The sequence below is a fragment of the Macrobrachium rosenbergii genome, chromosome 2, assembly GCF_040412425.1.
Source record: "Macrobrachium rosenbergii isolate ZJJX-2024 chromosome 2, ASM4041242v1, whole genome shotgun sequence".
NCBI classification, from domain to species: domain Eukaryota; kingdom Metazoa; phylum Arthropoda; class Malacostraca; order Decapoda; family Palaemonidae; genus Macrobrachium; species Macrobrachium rosenbergii.
The window spans coordinates 81,243,942-81,263,466 of record NC_089742.1 but is presented as its reverse complement, the minus strand read 5'-3'; the positions used below and the strand labels follow the sequence as shown (position 1 = coordinate 81,263,466).

General features: G+C 35.6%; 1 protein-coding gene across 4 annotated transcripts in view; it reads left to right on the top strand.

The window, feature by feature from the left end:
- Positions 1 to 18,530, top strand: part of botv (exostosin like glycosyltransferase 3) — a 97,669-nt gene extending 79,139 nt beyond the window's left edge. For all 4 annotated transcript variants that reach the window (XM_067121543.1, XM_067121520.1, XM_067121531.1 and 1 more), the window contains 3 exons: positions 9,365 to 9,513; positions 10,035 to 10,139; positions 17,120 to 18,530. In XM_067121543.1, coding sequence (XP_066977644.1) covers positions 9,365 to 9,513; positions 10,035 to 10,139; positions 17,120 to 17,224 — 359 coding nt within the window. In that variant the 3' untranslated portion in view covers positions 17,225 to 18,530. The remainder of the gene's footprint in view (positions 1 to 9,364; positions 9,514 to 10,034; positions 10,140 to 17,119) is intronic.
- The last annotated feature ends 995 nt before the right edge of the window (positions 18,531 to 19,525 follow it).

Sequence of the window (19,525 nt, the reverse complement as noted above, 5' to 3'; positions counted from 1 at the left end):
ATTTGCATTTTGTACAATTTGTATTAGAAACATGGTCAAATAGCTGAATACTACTAATTTTTTCGATAAGTAATTAAAAAACTGTTTTGTTTTTGCAGTAGGAGATTTGGATTTAGCACACCCAAATTGTGTAAAAAAAAAAAAAACAGGATGGTAAAATCTAGCACCAAATGCCTGTAGTTGTAAGATTTTTTGGAAATTGTGCCCCACAGTATCAACATTGTTTTTCATTCATAGCAACAATAATTTCATCTTATGCACATCATAGCACTGGTCATCTCCAATGCAAGCTACAAGACAAATGAACTTGAGTTAATCTAAACCCATTACTTACAAGTTACATGGCAACAATAACCTCATCTTCTCTCCTGTACATTATAGCACTGGTCATTGCATTTGCATAGGCCAGTGCAAGTCATGTTGAACCTTCCTGCAGCCACATCTACCTGTTACACAGTTCCCTGAACAAGTGCATCTCACTACATCAAGGCATCTCTTAGGAACAGGCAGCAAAATTACAAGTTTGGGTTTGAAATGGCTTTCTACATTCATCCATCCACACTCTGTTGGGTAAGGTATTATTGGTTTCAGCTCTGTGGCCTTAAGTCAGACCATGGTTTGCAGATGGGTCCTCATTATGTGCAACTTCAAATCTTCACTGGAAGGTGGCAATTTTTCAGGATCATCACCTTTTTGAAAAGGCTCACCCGCACTTCATCAGCAGAAACTGCCTGTGCAGCATTGTACATGTTGCATATGAACAATTCACATCTCTGTATAGTTTCCTCTGTCAAAATATCTCTTCCAAGGTGCAACAAAAGCTCCGGGCTATCTAAGTATTGTCGGGAAGCGGTCATTTTGGTATGACCAGAGAGATCTGATGTTGTGTCCAATCCATTGATTGGATGAAATGCCAACAATGATGATGTAACTTCCTCAGACATACTCCAGCTAATTATGATGGCATTGATTTGAATGAACTTGGGTGCTGAGCTTGTTCCAGCTTTCATCCAGACCTGCTTGTTTTGCATAGCTGGTTTATGTGCAATAAGGAGGAGTAAGACATCAGTGTCTCTTGACCACACCACAATGTTTGATGACTGGGTATGTAGGCAGTGCAAAATCATATGTGTGTCTGCCTCTTCTTGCGTGCTTGATAGACCAGTTAGATTCAAGTTCACTCTATTACTTATCACCTCCTCAGCTTGTGCCAGACCACCGCCAGTGATAGAACACTTTTCCTCTGGGGCAAAATCCATCAATTTATGCAAAAGATAGAGCGCAAGATCTGCTTTATGTTGAGGTTTGCTCAGGAAGCTGTTCCAATCTTGAGGAAGTGGTACTACATAATTTTCAATTACTCTTCAGATTGCTGTGCGCTTTGCCCTCTTCGACCTGGTTCCATCTTTAATTGATGACTGAAAGTATCTATCAAAAACAACATCAATTCTTGCATATCGCTCTCCATGCTGAAAGATACTCTCACAATGTGATTTGGCAAAATCACCGAATGTTCTGATATCAAGTGACTGTGGTTTTCCAAGGGCAACAACTAAAGCTTGGCCATCAACTACTAAAGTGGCATCTTTTGGTACTTCATATTGGTTGCTGCATGTTATTCTTTGTAAAAGTATATCCATCAAAAGATGCTTTTGCCCTTCTTTAAGGCTGCCATCTGTCTTAGTTAATGAGAACGGAATAGGCAAAAGTTCATGTTTTAGGATGCCATCCAGATCTACTGTACATCCCTTCCTGCAGCATAGCATATCACAAGCCTTTGCAACACAGATCTATCAGCTTTTATAGATGATGTTTTGCCATCTGATTTCTTCACTTCATGTAGTTTTGCAAATGTTGTAGGGATACTTTTGACCATAGAACTGTGGAATTTCTTATGATCTGGAGCATCTGTAGGTGATAGAAACCTTTCCTGCACAAATTCCTTCAGTTGATGCATAGCAGATTTTTGGCTCCCAACATGGACTCTTGAATTTCCTTGGTAGCTTGATCCTTTGCAGCACAGTTCATTAGTTTCACAGCCTCAATTGAAAATACTTCAAAAGAAGCAAGTTTCTGGACAACTTTATCTTCATCTCCAGCATCTTTTACTCTCCTTGACAGACTTGACTCCTTGTGACTAGAAAATTGGTCTATGTCAATACCAAACATTTTCTTTGTTTCTTCAGATAATTGGGACATTTGGCTGAAAGATAGACTCCATCTGTTTAATGCTGTTAAGCTCTTTGTGATGCCAGCTATCCCACCACCACTTTTACCTGTTCTGTTTAACCATTTGGTCTGGATCGACCCGGTTGAATTTAGCATTGCCCCTTTTAACTACAAAATTTCCATCCAGGAACTCCTGCTCTACTTCAAGTGGGAGCATGTTCATTTGGGCCAAGTACACTGAGCCCCACTTGGAGTAATTAGTATGACCAAAACGGTGGAAAAAAGGCAACATTCTTCTGAATGATTCAATTTGGAGCTTCCATAGACCATCACGACTGGCACGTGTGAACTGCAACAGAATACAGACCATTCCTAGATATATGAACCAAAAGGTATAATTTGGATTCTGTCCTTTCTGTTCTTCAAATTGCTTGACCATGTTCAAGTATTTTTGAGATGTCATCACACCTATGAGATTTGTATCACTATCTTCAATAACTGCAGCTTCCAATTGTTGCTTCAGGGCTTGATCATTTTCTTCAAGGAGTTCCATTAATTGAGGTAACAATATCACCCATAGGGCTTAGAAAGTTATTTTGTGCACTCTCATTCCTTTTTCATTATCTTTCCCTAAAATTACCCTGTCTGCTGTTTTCATACCAAGACAACCACTCTCGGTCCAGACCTCCTTGAGTCCAGATGACTGGAACTGTTGATATATGGCTTTTAAATAATTCAGTGATATACGAAGGCCACCAAGCCGTGGTATCAGAAATTTATAATTCTGTGACCATTTCAGTTCCATTAATTTGGAATACAACTACTCATCAGCTGTTAGTATCACATGAATCTGTCCCAGTGATTCAGATATGTGCTGACACCTTAAGATGACAGTGTTTAGGGTTTCATATTCATGAGCTGAGCTCAACACCATTGGCAGAAAACCTACTGTGGTTATTTTTGAGGTAATCTCACTTTGATTTGCATTATAAGCAATCCATCCAAGTTGTCGCTCCTTGGAGTTTCTCCTTGCAATAAATGCCTTGTCTTTGGTATTGGCAAGTGTCCTTTCAGGACAATCTTCTTTATAATCAAACCAGTCATGTTGAACTTCCTTTTCAAATATTGGCTCTGGGTGGTTGACATATTTTCTTGGTGGCAAATTACTTGTTAGTGCCTCTGGTATAACAAGGCCCTTCCTAGATGGTTTGAGATCACTTAGTGTGTTTGTTTCAGAGGGAGGACCACGTTGTCATGCAGTTATTTGGGTTGCATGAAAGGTATCCTTCCCATCTAAGCTGTCGTCTAATATATCGATGTTATCTGTAGAAAAATGTACAAATCTGTTCGGCACCAGGTTTCTTGGGATAATATATCCTGTATCAGCATCAATAGTTCTGAGTGTATCTTCTGCAAGGGCATTGTCAACTTGTAAGACATTCCTGTAGCATATTGTATGTCCTGCCTTGTGTAGTAGTTGTACAAGTACTTTTGACCTGGTAGCCTGATGTATGGTCAATGCAAGACCCACATGTTTTGGAGTCCACATAGCTCCTTTACTGACTCCATAGACCATGTCTTGAGCTACCGAGATTATCTGGTCATAACTAGCTGTCAAAGTCATAGTATACCTGCTATCATCCAGATGATGATCATCATCCTCATCCCCATCATCTCTGGCACCATTATCTCCATTTTTGCCACCTTGATCACCTCCATCAACATTGTTGCCTTCCAGAACCTCTTGACCTCCAGGCAGTACTTTTAAAAACATATGCACAGAATCTGGAACACATGCAATTGCAGCTTTCTTTGACACTTCAAATCCCTTATAAGGTGTGTGATACAGAATATCAGATCTCAGTTTAAGAGCAACATGCATAAGAGGCTGGAAAATGTCATCTCCAGGCTTATAAACAGGGATAAATGTCTCATCCTCTTCTTGTTACCTGTGACAACATGGTAGCAGTTGGAATATGGACAAAACCCTTTGGAGCAAGCACAGTTCCTTTTGCATAATCTTCAGATTTCTCCAGGACACTTTTTGACTAGGTCAGCAACAACTTGTTTAAAGGTTGCTCTCCTTGTGATAAAAGAGCTAGGTATATCTTGTTGGGCTTGTCGACAAAGGCCACTGTAGTAATCCCATACTTCATTAAGGCTTAGAATGTGACCTCTTGAGGCACTCCTCTTTAATGCAGAACACAACCAGCCCGTTGCAACATCATCTTTTCCTATGGTATCCTGCACATCTGAGGCTTTTCTGCAGAATATTGTATAACAGTTCAAATGATATTTAACTTCTGCAGCAATGAGGTCACTTATACCTGCCAAGGCAATGCTTAGTCGGTGATCAAACCTGTCTAAATCTAGTATTTTGTTACTGGTATTAAATGACATGACTGCATGCAATGTTTCATCCTTTATATCTTCATAAAAGATGCACCTTTTCCAGTTAATTATTTTAGAGGTGCTTCTTGTGTGTCTGATATTTTCTGTATCTTGATTAGTTGATGAGGGTTGAAGCTGTTTGACTTTAAGTCTGGAAATCTGTGATTTACTTGTAAAGGTGCTGTAACAATCTTTATGGCAAGATATTCCCATGTCCTGTGCACATCCTAATATCCTATCAATAGCATCTCTATTTTTTTCATCATTGCATTTTAGCCTTGTTGGGCTGCTTCTTTTAAACTGTCAAAGCCTTGTTTACTACTGGGTCTTAGTTTGTCCTTTTCTGCTTGGCATATGATGCATTGTTCATAGTTGATATCAAAGACGGGTCTCTTTAGCTGTGACATTGGCTCCACTTCTCAATTCTCTCTTACCACCACTTATATATCACAAACTCAACTCTTTCACCTCAATGCTCGGAAATTAGGCACACCTGTAAAGAAAAGAAAACGTACATTACGAGATATATATGTCTCAGTTTATAAGATGCATTGTAATCATCTTTATTAATTAGTCTGTTTGCAAGTTATGTTATAAAACTGGAGACAAAATACATTATATGCTGGAAGCCATATTGTTTTTAGCTCACTGGTTAGCCACCATTTTGTTTTTAAGGTCAAAATTATCTTCTTCTGTAAGGAGAACATTATATTTGAATTCCCACCCCAAAATTAGACTGAATCAACTACTTGACTTGTATTTAGTGTAAATAGTAAAGAAACTGTGAGTATAAATTGCTAATTTGGCAGCCATTTTGTTTCTGGCTCTCAAGCATTAAAAACAAAAAAGAGAGACTGTCATGTGGCAGATTAGGATTCAGCATACCCAAATTGTGTAAAAAACACTGGATGACAAAATCTAACACAAAATGCCTCGCATCTTTTACACAGTCGACTTTTATGAAATCGTACCCTGACTGTTTGGTTTGGCTACCCCACAGTAATATTAAAATTGAAAGTGTCCATTTTTTAATATATCTTACCAGAGAGTTTTTATGCATTGCATAAATATGCACTAGGTAACCTTCTTTATACCTTAACCATTAAACGCCTACTGGACGTATCATATGTCGACTAAAATTGTCTGTTGGGTGCCAAGTGGACGTACTGTATGTCGACTACAAAAAATTTCAACCTTCGGTCAACTTTGACTCGACCGAAATGGTAGAAAAACGCAATTGTAAGCTAAAACTCTTACATTCTAGTAATATTCAATCATGTACCTTCATTTTGCAACAAATTGGAAGTCTCTAGCACAATATTTCGATTTATGGTGAATTTTGAAAAAGCTTTTTCTTACGCCTGCGCGTAACTTTTCAGTTCTTTCGTCATTTTGTCGTAATTTTTGCAATATTAGCCGTTACATAAAGTTTTATATATGAAAATGTGCGCAATTTCATGTACAATACAACAGAAAATAACTCATTTGTAGCTTTTATCAGTTTTGAAATATTTTCATATAAATCACGATAACTGCCAAAATTTCAACCTTTGGTCAACTTTGACTCGATGGTTTGTAAGCTAAAAATCTTACATTCTAGTAATATTCAATCATTTTGCAACCAATTGTTCTATATTTCGATTTATGCTTTTTCCTTACGTCCGCGCCAGAAATTCTTTTCGTCACGTTGTCGTAATGTTTGCACTGTTTTATATTAGTCGTTATAAAGTTTTACATATGGAAATGTGTGCAATTTCATGTAGAATACAACAGAAAATAAATCATGGTTGTAGCTTTTATCAGTTTTGAAATATTTTCATATAAATCACATAACTGCCAAAATTTCAACCTTCAGTCAACTTTGACTCGACCGAAATGGTAAAAACGCAATTATAAGCTAAAACTCTTACATTCTAGTAATATTCAATCATGTACCTTCATTTTGCAACCAATTGGAAGTCTCTAGCACAATATTTCGATTTATGGTGAATTTCTGAAAAAAAAAACTTTTTCCTTACGTCTGCGTGCGGTAACTCTGCTGAACATCTCAGAAATCCTTTCGTCATGTTGTCATAATGTTTGCATCATTTTACATTAGTCGTTACATAAACTTTTATATATGAAAATGTGTGCAATTTCATGTAGAATACAACAGAAGATAGCTCATGGTTGTAGCTTTTATCAGTTTTGAAATATTTTCACATAAATCACGATAACTGCCAAAATTTCAACCTTTGGTCAACTTTAACTCGACCGAAATGGTAAAAAAACGCAATTGTAAGCTAAAACTCTTACATTCTAGTAATATTCAATTGTTTACCTTCATTTTACAATAAATTGGAGGTCTCTAGCACAACATTTCGATTTATGGTGAATTTTTTAAAAAAACATTTTCCTTACGTCTGCGTGGTAACTCGGCCGAACATCTCAGAAATTCTTTCGTCTCGTTGTCGTAATATTTGCAAGGTTTTATATTAGTCGTTACATAAAGTTTTACATATGAAAATGTGTGCAATTTCATGTACAATACAACAGAAAATAACTCATGGTTGTAGCTTTTATTAGTTTTGAAATATTTTCATATAAATCACGATAAATAGAAAAAATTCGACTTTCGGTCAACTTTAACTCGACCGAAATGGTCGAAAACTGCAATTGTAAGCTAAAACACTTACAGTCTAGTAATATTCAATCAATTAGCTTCATTTTTCAACAAACGGGAAGTCTCTAGCACAATATTTCGATTTATGGTGAATTTTTGAAAAAAACATTTTTTACGTCCGCGTGTTACGAATTCATGCATCATTTTGTGATAATATTTTCTCTGTGTTGCTTTGATCGTTTTACAATTTGTTATATACCAAAATCATCGAAATTTAGTGTACAATACAACTAAAGAAAATTAACTCATTAGCTTTAACCGTTGTGCTTATAGTGCGATTTGTATACAATTATACAAGAGTTTTTTTTTTCGCTGTCATATATTCCAATATTTATATATGATAATTATATTTTTTTCATTTCTGATGGTTGTGTACTAAACTTCAGGCAATGACAAAAAAATGAGCCAAAAATGAACTCTTAATCTTAAAAACTAAGCGTGCTGTGATTTTTTGAAAAAAACTTTTTTTCCGCTTTGGCGCTAACTCACTGAACGCCGCCGGCATACGGGAGACGTTTTTGTAAATAGAGGCTCGGCGTTTAAGGGTTAATATACAGGTGGAGAATGAAAGGATAACATACTTTACTAGCCAGTTTTTTAAGTAAAAATACAGATTTTACTTTGTATGAAAAAAAGTTCAGTGACACATGGTAATGAATTTAGAAAGGATGTTGGAGTGTTTTTATCATGTACAAGAAGGCATGAAATAAGAAAAATTTACAGGGTATATAGGTAGAGGATTAACAGATTTACAGATTGATAACAAAGAGCATGTGTTCTCACCAGACACACAAAGGGTGGGCAAAGCACAGTTGGTCTGTACTGCATGTATTCATTTCTGCCGTAGTTACTTAGCAAAACCACATTCTCAAAATCAGGAGCAATCACAAGTTAAGCTTGAGGCAATAAGCAACCATAAAGGATACTTATTAAAAGAACAAACACTCTAGTACTGTACAAAGTATACCCTCTAATGCCTTTTTTATGAAGTACAAATGTTTCTACTCCCAGCTTGTCGCCTTCGTGTACTACTGAATAGTGCCCATCCTTAGATGTCTCATCCTAGCTGATTTATTGTATTATTTTACTGTGACTTAGTTTGCTTGCTTCTGCAAGTATCCAGTGCTTAATAGTTTCTCCCAGAGAGGAAAAAGTTGGAAGAGCAATTATAAAAGCAATATATACATGTGGATATTATCAAACAGAATCCAATTAAAAAGTCAGATTTTTCAAGATATTAGTAGTGTAGTAGTTTAATCATACAGGCTTATGACTCTACATAGACCTTCTATGTTAAATGGAATATGAGAATTTGGTACAGAACTAGAACTTTAAATCTGGTTAAGCTGTACTACAAAAGAGAAACTCTCCTTCAGATTAGTTGGAAGAGGACAGAATGCTTTGATGCAAACAGTAAACTAAGATATGTTGTCCATTGTGTTTAGTGAAGCATGAAAGAATAATAGATAGTGCATATTAAAAAGAATGAGTGTCATAATCATAACCTTAGTAGAGCACTTGCAAATGATAAAATATTGCACTTATGAAATCTTTTGATATCCTAGAATTAGTACACACGTAGAATTGCTGTTGTAAATGAGTGTTTACCAGTAGTTGCTTCTAAACTGCAAGCAAGGAACATCAAGAACCACCAAGCTTTGAATCTGTTGTATATTACAACATTAAAAGATGTTTTACTTAGGACTGTTATTAAGTGTCTGGAACAAAAGCTGATTGTATATGTAAAAGTAGTGTATTTTAAGGACAACAGATACCACAGAGGCCATCAATGTTATTAACTTGGAAACTTGGAGATATGTAACATATATGGAGGATGATAAAATATTTGTGAATGAAGGGTTTGATGGAAGGAAGGAAGAAGGAAGACTAGAGGATAAACCCAGAAGAGAATGTAACATACTTCTTGGATATGATTATTCATGTACTGTACATAGATTTAAAAGATAAAATGACAGAGGGGTCAGATGTAATTGGCAGTGTCACAGTCTTACCTAAGAACAAGTTAGTGGAATGCTTGAAAAGGAGCTGTTATTTACTTTGTAAAATTTTGGTTACTCAGGTATTTTTGTCCCTGCAATCATTTAACACCATCATAATAAGCTTTCGAATTCATTATTTTAGGTGCTGCCTTTTTCCACAAGTACTATGCTAACATGTATTCACATGTGATGCCACAAGCTATCAGAGATAAAGTGGATGAATACATGAACTGTGAGGATATTGCAATGAACTTCTTGGTGTCTCATATTACCAGAAAACCTCCTGTTAAGGTAAGGACTACAGTATGTACTCTTGTGTTTGGAATTCTTTCTGAGATATAAAATGGCCATATGATGCTGTCTAAAAATTATTTTCTATTTTCACAAGTTTCTCAAGAGCAGTAATCCCCGTAGGGGGTTAGTGCAGTCAGTGCACCTCATGTGGTGCAATGTAGGCATTACTTAAGGGTCTTTGCAGTGTCCCTTTGGCCCCTAGCTGCAACTGCTTTCGTTCCTTTTACTGTACCCCCATTCATATTCTCTTTCATCCATCTTACTGTCCACCCTATGCTAACAATTGATTCATAGTGCAACTGTGAGGTTTTTCTCCTTTTACACCTTTCAAACTTTTACTGTCAATATCCCTTTCAGCGCTGAATGGCCTTAGTTGGTCCAGTGCTTGGCATGTATGCCTAAAATCTATAAATCAATCACTCAATCAAGAGCATTAATGGACAGATGTTAGATTTATAAACTGAGAGTCAAGTCAGTACCAATTAATGTTAAACTAAATATTTGTCAATTTAAAATAGGTAACATCTCGATGGACATTCCGCTGCCCAGGTTGCCCAGTTTCCCTTTCTGAAGACGATTCCCATTTCACTGAAAGGCATAGTTGTATAAACTTCTTTACTCAGGTAAGGACAGTATTGAATTATCCAGGAATGTCAACATTCCTTAAATTGTCATTCAAAATACAGTACAAGTATAGTGGTTGCAAAACACGTTAACTTTGGAAAATCTTCTCCTTACTGTTATATGAAAATAGATGTGCTTTAATTGTTAATAAACTGGTTTTGACATATGAAAAACATAGTTTTGGTAGCCGCTGTTCATCCTCAAAGGAGTTACTCTCATGGTCCCCCCTGGGCTCCTTATGACAGACCAACCAATTTCGAAGAATTCTCTTCTAGTTGGTCATGGCCAGAATAGTGCGTGTTGGCACAATGATAGAATATAAGGACTCAAGACAAGATGGCTCTATTTCTTTGTCTACACCAACTACCTAGGTTCATTCTTATCCTTTACACACTGGTGTGGCAAGAGCGCACTCTGTGCCGGCCATTTTCCTCATTACTTTTTCGGTCTCTCCAGGCAGAGCATGCTACGCGTTTCACTCACTTATTTTTGTTCCTGAATCTTTTTTCAGTTATGATGGAAGAGCTGAACACAAAAGCAAGTTAAGTGGATAGGTTTAAGCCCCAGGGAAGAGTCTTAGATTTCAAAATTTTTAGCTGGTAGCTTTATTTTGTTAATGTTGGGAGCCGGTGTGTCTCTCGCAAGGCAAGAAGTTGGCTTTGGTTTGCTAGTCTACGGTCCTGTGCCATTTTCTTTTTTTTTTCCTGGCTGACAAGCGATATTTAATGATATTGAAGTAATAGTATTAGACAGTTTTATTCTTGAAAATCATTGGTAAATGACCTTTTATAGATATGTTGGGCTACTTACCACTTTTGATTGATAGTAGCATAACTTCTCGTTTACAGAAGGTAGCCATGATATCTGTTCCCAACCTTGCTTAACTTTAAAACTTTGGCTTTTAGTAAAGCCAGTTTTTTATTTTTAGTACATAACAATCGAACTAAGTGGTTTTTTGTGATAATGTTCCCAGTTTATCCTTAATACTGTGCTGTATTAGGAACTTTAAATGTTATACGATTTTTATTTTGCGATCTACTTTTATTGGATGTTACTCCGCTGATAGTGGTGTCATTTAAGAAAAGTCTGGTGACGGTTGCTTTTCCTATGTGATTATTAAATTTTCATAATAGCAGGCTTTGGCAAAGCATTTGACTTGTACGTACCTGTCTTACGTAAAAAATGTCCCTTTTGGCAAAATTTTCGGTAAGGTACCCTCTTATGTAGTGTGCAGTTTTTACCTCCAGCTTACAAGTAGCCTAGACCTGGTACACAAAATTATAATTTTACAGATTAAAATTATAGTATACATTTAGCTTTGTCTTAATTGAGTGGTGTAACATTTAAGAGAATTTACTTTTAAGGCAAAGTTATGTAGTAATTATGAATACAGGCAGTCCCTGGTTATCGGCAGGGTTCCGTTCCCAACGGCGTGACGACAAACGAAAATTGCCGCTAACTGAAAATCAGCAATAATAGCACTGATACCTGGTTAGCGGCGCAAGGATAACCGATTAGCGGCGCCGATAACAAACCAATTAGCAGCGCCGATAACTGGTGATCAGCGCCGCCGATAAGACGTAATCAGCGCCGATAACCGGTTATCAGCGCTGATAACCGGTTATCAACAATGAAAATCTGGTTATCGTCACTCGCTAGACATAGCGCTGTAAAACCGGATCGCCGGTAACCGAGGCTGCCGATAACCGGGGACTGCCTGTATTTTAATACATTACCAGTGTCATATGGATATAACCCATTGTTATGATTAACAGTATACTGCAGCTATATACTTGTGACCAAGTTAGCCTGTTTTTATGTTAGTTGTGCTGCCTAAACAATGATTATAAATACAGGGTGTTTCAAAATTAGAGCCCCCACTTCTACAGCATAAACTAAAATTGATATGGACAAAAACAAAAGTAATTCAGAACAGGTATTTATTTAAGTTTCTCTCTGAGTTTTTAATATTTTGTGTGGCCTCCATCTGCCTGTACCACAGCCTGCATTCTTGAGGGTATGATTTCAAGCAAATCGCATAAAGACTGAGACTCAAACTCCATTTCCCTGAGCACTTCAGTCACCTCTTTTTGCAGGTTGTTGAGGCTTGGTATACCATTATAGTTCACTGTTAAAATTATAGCATTTAGCGCTTCAACACGATCCTTTAAGATACTTCCAATGTTTTCACACACACATTAAGGTCAGGGGAGCTACCTGGAAATTCACTTGACTAGAAGAAATCGATACCACTGCTTCGAAGGCGCTCCTGTGTCTGAAGAGCCTTGAAACATGGTGCCTTATCATGCAAAAATGTGACTTCTTCAACAGATAATACATTTTCAGGATCTTTGAGGAAAGTAAATACTCCACCAGTAAGCACAGTTTCTCTGAAGTATTTGCCATTCCATGACTGTCCTTTTTCTTTGATGATCCACATTAACCGTTTGGCTGTGAAACAGAGAAAAATTCCCAAACATTCAGGAAATTTCACAACTTGGCGATAGCGCATGTCATTGCTGATATCATCCAACTTTGCAGCCCAAATGATGTCATTTTTATGATTTGGCTTCCTGACTGTGTAAATGAAGAATTCATCTGATGCGGCAACATGGAGAAAGTCAGCTTCATCCCAATCTTTAAGAAATGAACCACAAAACCATGCACGGTCTTCTCTCTATTGCTGAGTGATGTTGGACTTGCTGATAACATGAAATGGCTTGATACCAGACTTTTTCAACTCATGGTATACAGCACTATAGCTTCTCTTCTTTCCCTTTTTGTTTCTAGTTCAGGCGCTAATTTACGTAGACTCTCTTGGTCTACCCATTGCCTCAGCTATGATGTCTTTTGACTCCTGAGAAAGGACTTCAGGCCTTCCAAGATTCTCACTCTTTACAGCCCTTTGTTGGCCGAGTTGGTTGAGCTTCAGACCGTCATTCGATGGGCGGAGTTCGATTCCATCCCGCTGAAATGATGAAGAACCATTAGAGGAATTTATTTCTGGTGATAGAAATTCATTTCTTGCTATAATGTGGTTCGGATTCCACAAGAAGCTTGTAGGTCCCGTTGCTAAGTAACCAATTGGTTCTTAGCCACGTAAAATAAGTGTAATCCTTCGGGCCAGCCCTGGAGAGCTGTTAATCAGCTCAGTGGTCTGGTAAAACTAAGCTATACTTACTTACTTTTCACGGTGACAGTCATATGGATTTTTGTTCCAGTTTCTTTTAACAAAGGATTCATCTCTTATAATGTATTTAGCTATCCAGGAATGTGAAATGAAGGATGCACCAGCATCCCTGGCCTCTCTGAAGGTTATAGCCCTGATTCGGTCAATCCATCTGATTTCCTCCAGTCGTTAGCCATGGCTGTATCTAACTCAAATCACTCAGTCTGAAAATACAAGAAATGTAAAATGAAAATAGCTTAATAGAAACTTAAAATAATGTACTTGGAGATAGGCTATAGCAGAAAACTACATAACTTTCCATTTGTTCTGTGGAGGGGGGCTCTAATTTCGAAACACCCAGTAGTCAGCACATGTAACATTTTGCATACTATAAATAATCATTCTAAATTGTGTTATAAGCAAGAATGCATTATGTTTAGTGGCATGATTATTAAAGGTCTGTTGCTTGTCTGTTGATTTTCAAGTTCTGCGGTTAGTTTGGAAGGAGAACCCCCTCCTTTTTCTGGGAAGTACCACCATCTTGCCTACCATGTCATGCTATTTTCCTGGCTCACCTCCTGCTGAAAACATTAGCATCTGAGGGCTTTTCATTTCTTTGTTTTTCTTTTCTTAATGATTATTCTTTGTTGGGGAGTTGTGCCGTCAGTGCACCTCACGCAGTGAACAGTAGGCATTACTTAAGTTTCTCTGCAGCATCCTTTCAGCCCCTAGCATCAACAACCCCTTTCATTCCTTCTACTATACCTCAGTTCATATTCTCTTACTTCCATCTTACTTTCCACCCTAAGTTTCTCTGCAGCATCCTTTCAGCCGCTAGCAGCAACAACCCCTTTCATTCCTTCTACTATACCTCAGTTCATATTCTCTTACTTCCATCTTACTTTCCACCCTCTCCTAACAATTGTTTTTTGGCGCCAAATGACTTCATAAGTTCCAGCGCTTTGCCTGTGGCTTAAACGTTATTTTCCAATTCCAGTTCCAATTAATGACTATTTCTGAGTATTATAGTAATCTTTTATGTTGCACCTTTGACTGTTCAGGTAAATATTTATGTGGTAACATGAACTAGAAAACATTCATCATTGTTTTGTGTGTTTACTGCATTGTATTTACATTCATGAAATGTTTGTAAAGGGATTTGTTAAAGGATGGTGTTATTTGGAATTGCTGCTATCAACTTCTATATAAATATTTGGAACATGCCAGTATTACATAATTTCTGCATATCACAAAAAATACCATATTAAAAGGAAAAATTAGCACTGTATATAATTTACTAGTAAATATACTAGAAATCATAAAAAATGGTTAAACCCCTTTTGGAACTTGAAAGCCAATCTTTAATTACAGTACATCTGATTTGTAAGACAGTGCTTTTTCACAACCATTACTGTTACTCGGTGACTTCAGTGCCCATAGGCTCCTTTGAGATGTAAGTTACCAAAATACAGGTACTGTATTGTTGGTTAACAGTTGGAACAACAAATTGATGACAATAACTCCTGTTATTTAATTCAAGAAAATACCAAGAATTTTGCAAATGCCCATAACACACAGTGTTGTTAATAGACATCTCCCTTTATTCTGTATCTGTAATAAGTAAACTTTAGTAGTATATTTTAGATGATGTATATTCCAGCGACCAGTTTCCAGTAATGGTAATGTACTTACAAACACCAACCAATGACTTCATCCCACATTATGAGGTCTGTAAAACAGACATGAAAAATATACTTTACAAACAAGGCAAATTTCACTATACAACCTTGTAAGAGGTTATTATGAAATTAACATATTTATCACAATTTTATAATAGATGGTGTAGACATGTGTACACCAAAATCTTCCCTTCTAACAGCAAAAAGAAATTTCCAAGGTAATCAGAAGAATTCATTATAATGATTCATCAAAAACATACTCTAATAGTTTAAAAATAAATACTCAGTAACTCTCAAGTAAAAAAAAAATTCGAGAAATGGTCAATATATCAGTGTGCATAAATTTATTAAACCAATAAACATATCAGGAAAATTTAGGAAAGAAGCGAGGAAAGGAAAAATTTAGACAGTACATATTTATACAGCAATATTTTAGATTTAACAGCAATTTATAACAATTAATGGATTTACTGATAAGACTGCTAACATGGTTTGCCATGTACTTGACAAAGAACTCACAATATATCAGAGTTATTAAATATATTTTGAAAACATGAGGAATATATCAACAGTAAGCAAACTTTTGGGTTGTACTTCAGTGAACATAAGAAGAAAAAATATTCAGAAAATATAAACTTTTAAACAACTGAAGGTTTATACAGTAGTATAAATTAATGGTTAACAATTAGAATTTGCAGTTTCTTCTTGCAGCAGTTCATCACCAGATGAAGACAATTTCAATTTAGAAATTTGACATTTTTCTTCTTATCCTTTTTACAGATTAATTCTATCATGTATTGTTACAAAGCTACAAATATTGTAAATTGCACCATGACTTTATGGACACCCTGTATTAGGCTTCGATGTAAACACACCTCAGTTATTGTTTCTCTCTCATTATAACTTTACACAGTAATGTATGTTTTCACCATGGACTAGAAGTGCTTCATAAGGCATTCAAAGTTGTCATAAAATAGTTTTGTTCAGCAAATGTTTTCATTCCACAAGTTATAGGTATCTAGTATAAATTTTGAAATATATTGGGTCTCAGCACATGTAGACATTAAAGAAAGTGAAGTTTTGTTAAAGCAACCGAAGCTGCAATTACTTTTAAGTTAAATATTCTTGCCTTTGACGTTATCATCTCCAAAACCCATTGTCTTTGCTAAATTGTAAGTATTGTGGAATAATGAGTATGGAAATAACATATTAAAACATTAAACCAACTGCTTGATTGTGGTGTTCTTCATACTAAAAGAAAAAATGAAAATGCTACGCTGAAGTAATGTCATACTTGTCTGACCCATGAGTATATTTCATGAAAAACCCACATAGACTCAATCCCTGAGTGCAGAGAATTCAGGATATGCTTAAAATTTCAAAGGTATCTTTAGAGATTTTCCATCTTCAAGTCTACAATGTACAAGTATCAAAAACCAATCCTTGACAGGAATTTGGTCAATCTTCATTTTCAGTTTATGTAATTAAATTTTCAAGATGTTGCAATGTATTAAATGAGGTGGTCTAATACAATACAGTATGTAATCAAGAACAAGTCTTTAAGGGCCGCATTTTAAGAGTTAAGATTTTATCTTAACTTGTTGGTCTGGTTAAACTATTTGATGATACTGCAGTAATCTCCCACAGTTACATTCCTATTTTTTTCCCAAATTTTAAGCCCTTGTCATTTGTCAACGGCCTGCCGCATGTAAATTTTTTCAGAAATCCACTCAACATTTCAAAGAAGTGAAAAAGACAATTTCCATGCAAAGGCAGTGACTTATAGAATGGTTGGAAATCTAACCCAGGCACACTAGAAATTTGCTTGAGAATATTGACTAAACAGAATTATAGCAATTGAGTTAATTGAAAAGATTTGATATTTGTCCTAACATCATGGTCCTGTTTTGTTTAAAGTTTACATGCATTGTTTTTAAAGTTGTCAGAGAAATTCAAAGATGAAGTCATGGGAAAAATAGCAGTAATTGTCTATTATGAGGTTATAATAATATGATGTTGATGGTGAAAGGTAGTTAATTACGACAAGCATATTTTGAAAAGTAGAGTAATAGAATGAAATATTTAATGGTATCAACAAATGTTCCACACTAATGTACTTTATGCTTTTCAGGTTTATGGCTATAATCCTCTCCTGAATACTCAGTACAGGGTTGATTCAGTTCTTTTCAAGACTAGACTCCCACATGACAAGCAAAAGTGTTTCAAGTTTATTTAGTGAATACTTTTAGTATTTTTAGCTATACTAACGTATTTTGGGATAATTTCATTGCTGAGTCACGTAATGTTGGATCTCAGGCAATTAGATGTTTTCACTCATCGAGTTGTGTTTTAGAATAGCAGGTGGGTGCTGAAAATACATTAATTTACTAAGCTCTGTTTAGTTCTTCAAAGTTAATAGGTCACCATATTTTAAAATGCATGAAATTTAAATTGGCATTCACAAAATAGGCCGCTGTGTTTACCATAAATAAGTATGAAATATAAATTAGCCTTCATGAAATTAAGTAAAGTGAATTATTCCAAAATTTTATTAAGTAAACTGTTACTCTGTTGCATTAAAGGGAAGAATAAAGAGGGAAATGGAGAAGCATTTATTAGAGGAGTTTTTACTGTTGAAATATGCATTTAGTACTTGTTGATCACAAACCTTTTAGAGAAAATATGGTTTTAATAAAATATTGTGTAATGTTTGTACATACTTGTACTGTTCTTGATGATAGTGAGGTTTAAAAGTACATCTAATAGGTAATGTATTGTTATTGTACATAAATCATTAAATATATTTATATTTTTAATCTTTGTTGTGTATGTGATAATTAGAAATTTATAATGAGCAATGGATGAGGTATTCCAGATTTTTTATTTTCAGTTTGTAAATGGCAGTGGGTGACGCATTTCAGACTTTTTTTTATTTTTGCTCTAATGTTTAAAGTATTTAATCCATGGAAAAGATTGAAACTTAAGAGATTTTTATGTATTGGAAGAAAGCATAGTACATTTTAAGAGTTAAATTGATCATAAAATACAAGCTTTAAAAATCCCGAGTGAGTATTATTTGTCAGTATGAATGGTATATTGATGTCAAAGAATAAATTGTAAGGAGATGAATTTGGTTAACAGTTCGTTAATTTTGTTTGGATTTGTCATCCAGATCTGCTTTACGGTAAATAATTTTTTAAATACTAAGTTACACTGCTAATTTAGTACATTAATCAGAATTACAGTACTGTATATGGTTTTATTATTTATAAATAAAATGCAGTTCATTATTATGAATGGGTTTTTGATTTTTTACTGAACAAAAGTTTGACATGATAAGTTAAACAAATTGTACTGTATTATTAAGTTAATAGGTTTAATGTAAACCATTTTGAATAATTTTAATTCTTTTTGATACAGTAAATTATTTTTGTCACATTGTTCTATGGTAAAGGACCCCGTATATTTTAGTCTGTACATTTGGCTGTGTAATGCTGAATAGGTAATGCTTATCTAGGAATGGAATAAAAGTGCACAAACTATAAGTTATTTTATTTCCATCTTTGCATTGTATATATAGATGTCTCATTATACAACTACATCAGATACCTGAATTCTATAGTGATGAGCAATTCTGTCAAAGTGTATCCTCTTCCTTGTTCTGAGCAATCAAAACCACATTAAAGAGGATGCAGTCATCAACAAACTACTACTGCCCGACAGAGTAGGGAATAGCATCCAAAACTAGTGGATCTGGGGCAACCAAGTGTAGGTACAGTGTAGCTGTTCTCAGCTGTTGTCTATCTACAGCCTTAGGGTCATGTATCTGATGTACTTATTCTTTTAGATCAGTACAGAAGGTTTTGTGTTCCTCATTGTAGGCAAAAATAAAGACTAAACCTATTAAAACTATATACACAGTGCCTTACCCAGCTTAGAGTCTTATCTCATGTATATTAGGTTAGGTAATGGTTCACCTAAGGCAGCTGCAAGTGAGAAATATTTGAATTATTTTCCCACTGTTAAGGTTCTTTTGGAGGGCAGGACCTAACCTGGACAACAGTGACTTTGGATACAGATACCCCTGGCAAACCAACTAACACTCGACAAACGAGCCATGGTATGAGAAAATCATAATTCAATTTCAATTCATTCAGCTGCATTCTTTGGGGTTCAAATACATAGCATTTTGTTAAGTGCCCTGGGTCTCTTCCAGTTGCTTGTCCAACTTCAGGTTTTCCTGCTTCAATATTCAAGCCATTTGAAAATCAATAATTTGGGGTAACCCTACAGAGTTCAGGGAATTTGACTGTCTGTCATCTGGTTAACTTAATTCACTAAGGTAATTTGAAAATGTATTTTTGGAATGCCATTTATTTGAAGTACAGTATCTTGTTTCTGAAAACAAGACAGCATAAACAATTACCAGATTGTTAAACGTAAAAAAATAGTTAACTGAGATAGCTAAATTAAGGTAATGCAATGTTCATGAAATGTACCTTACCAAAACCAGATTCCATGTGAAAAAACAGTGATG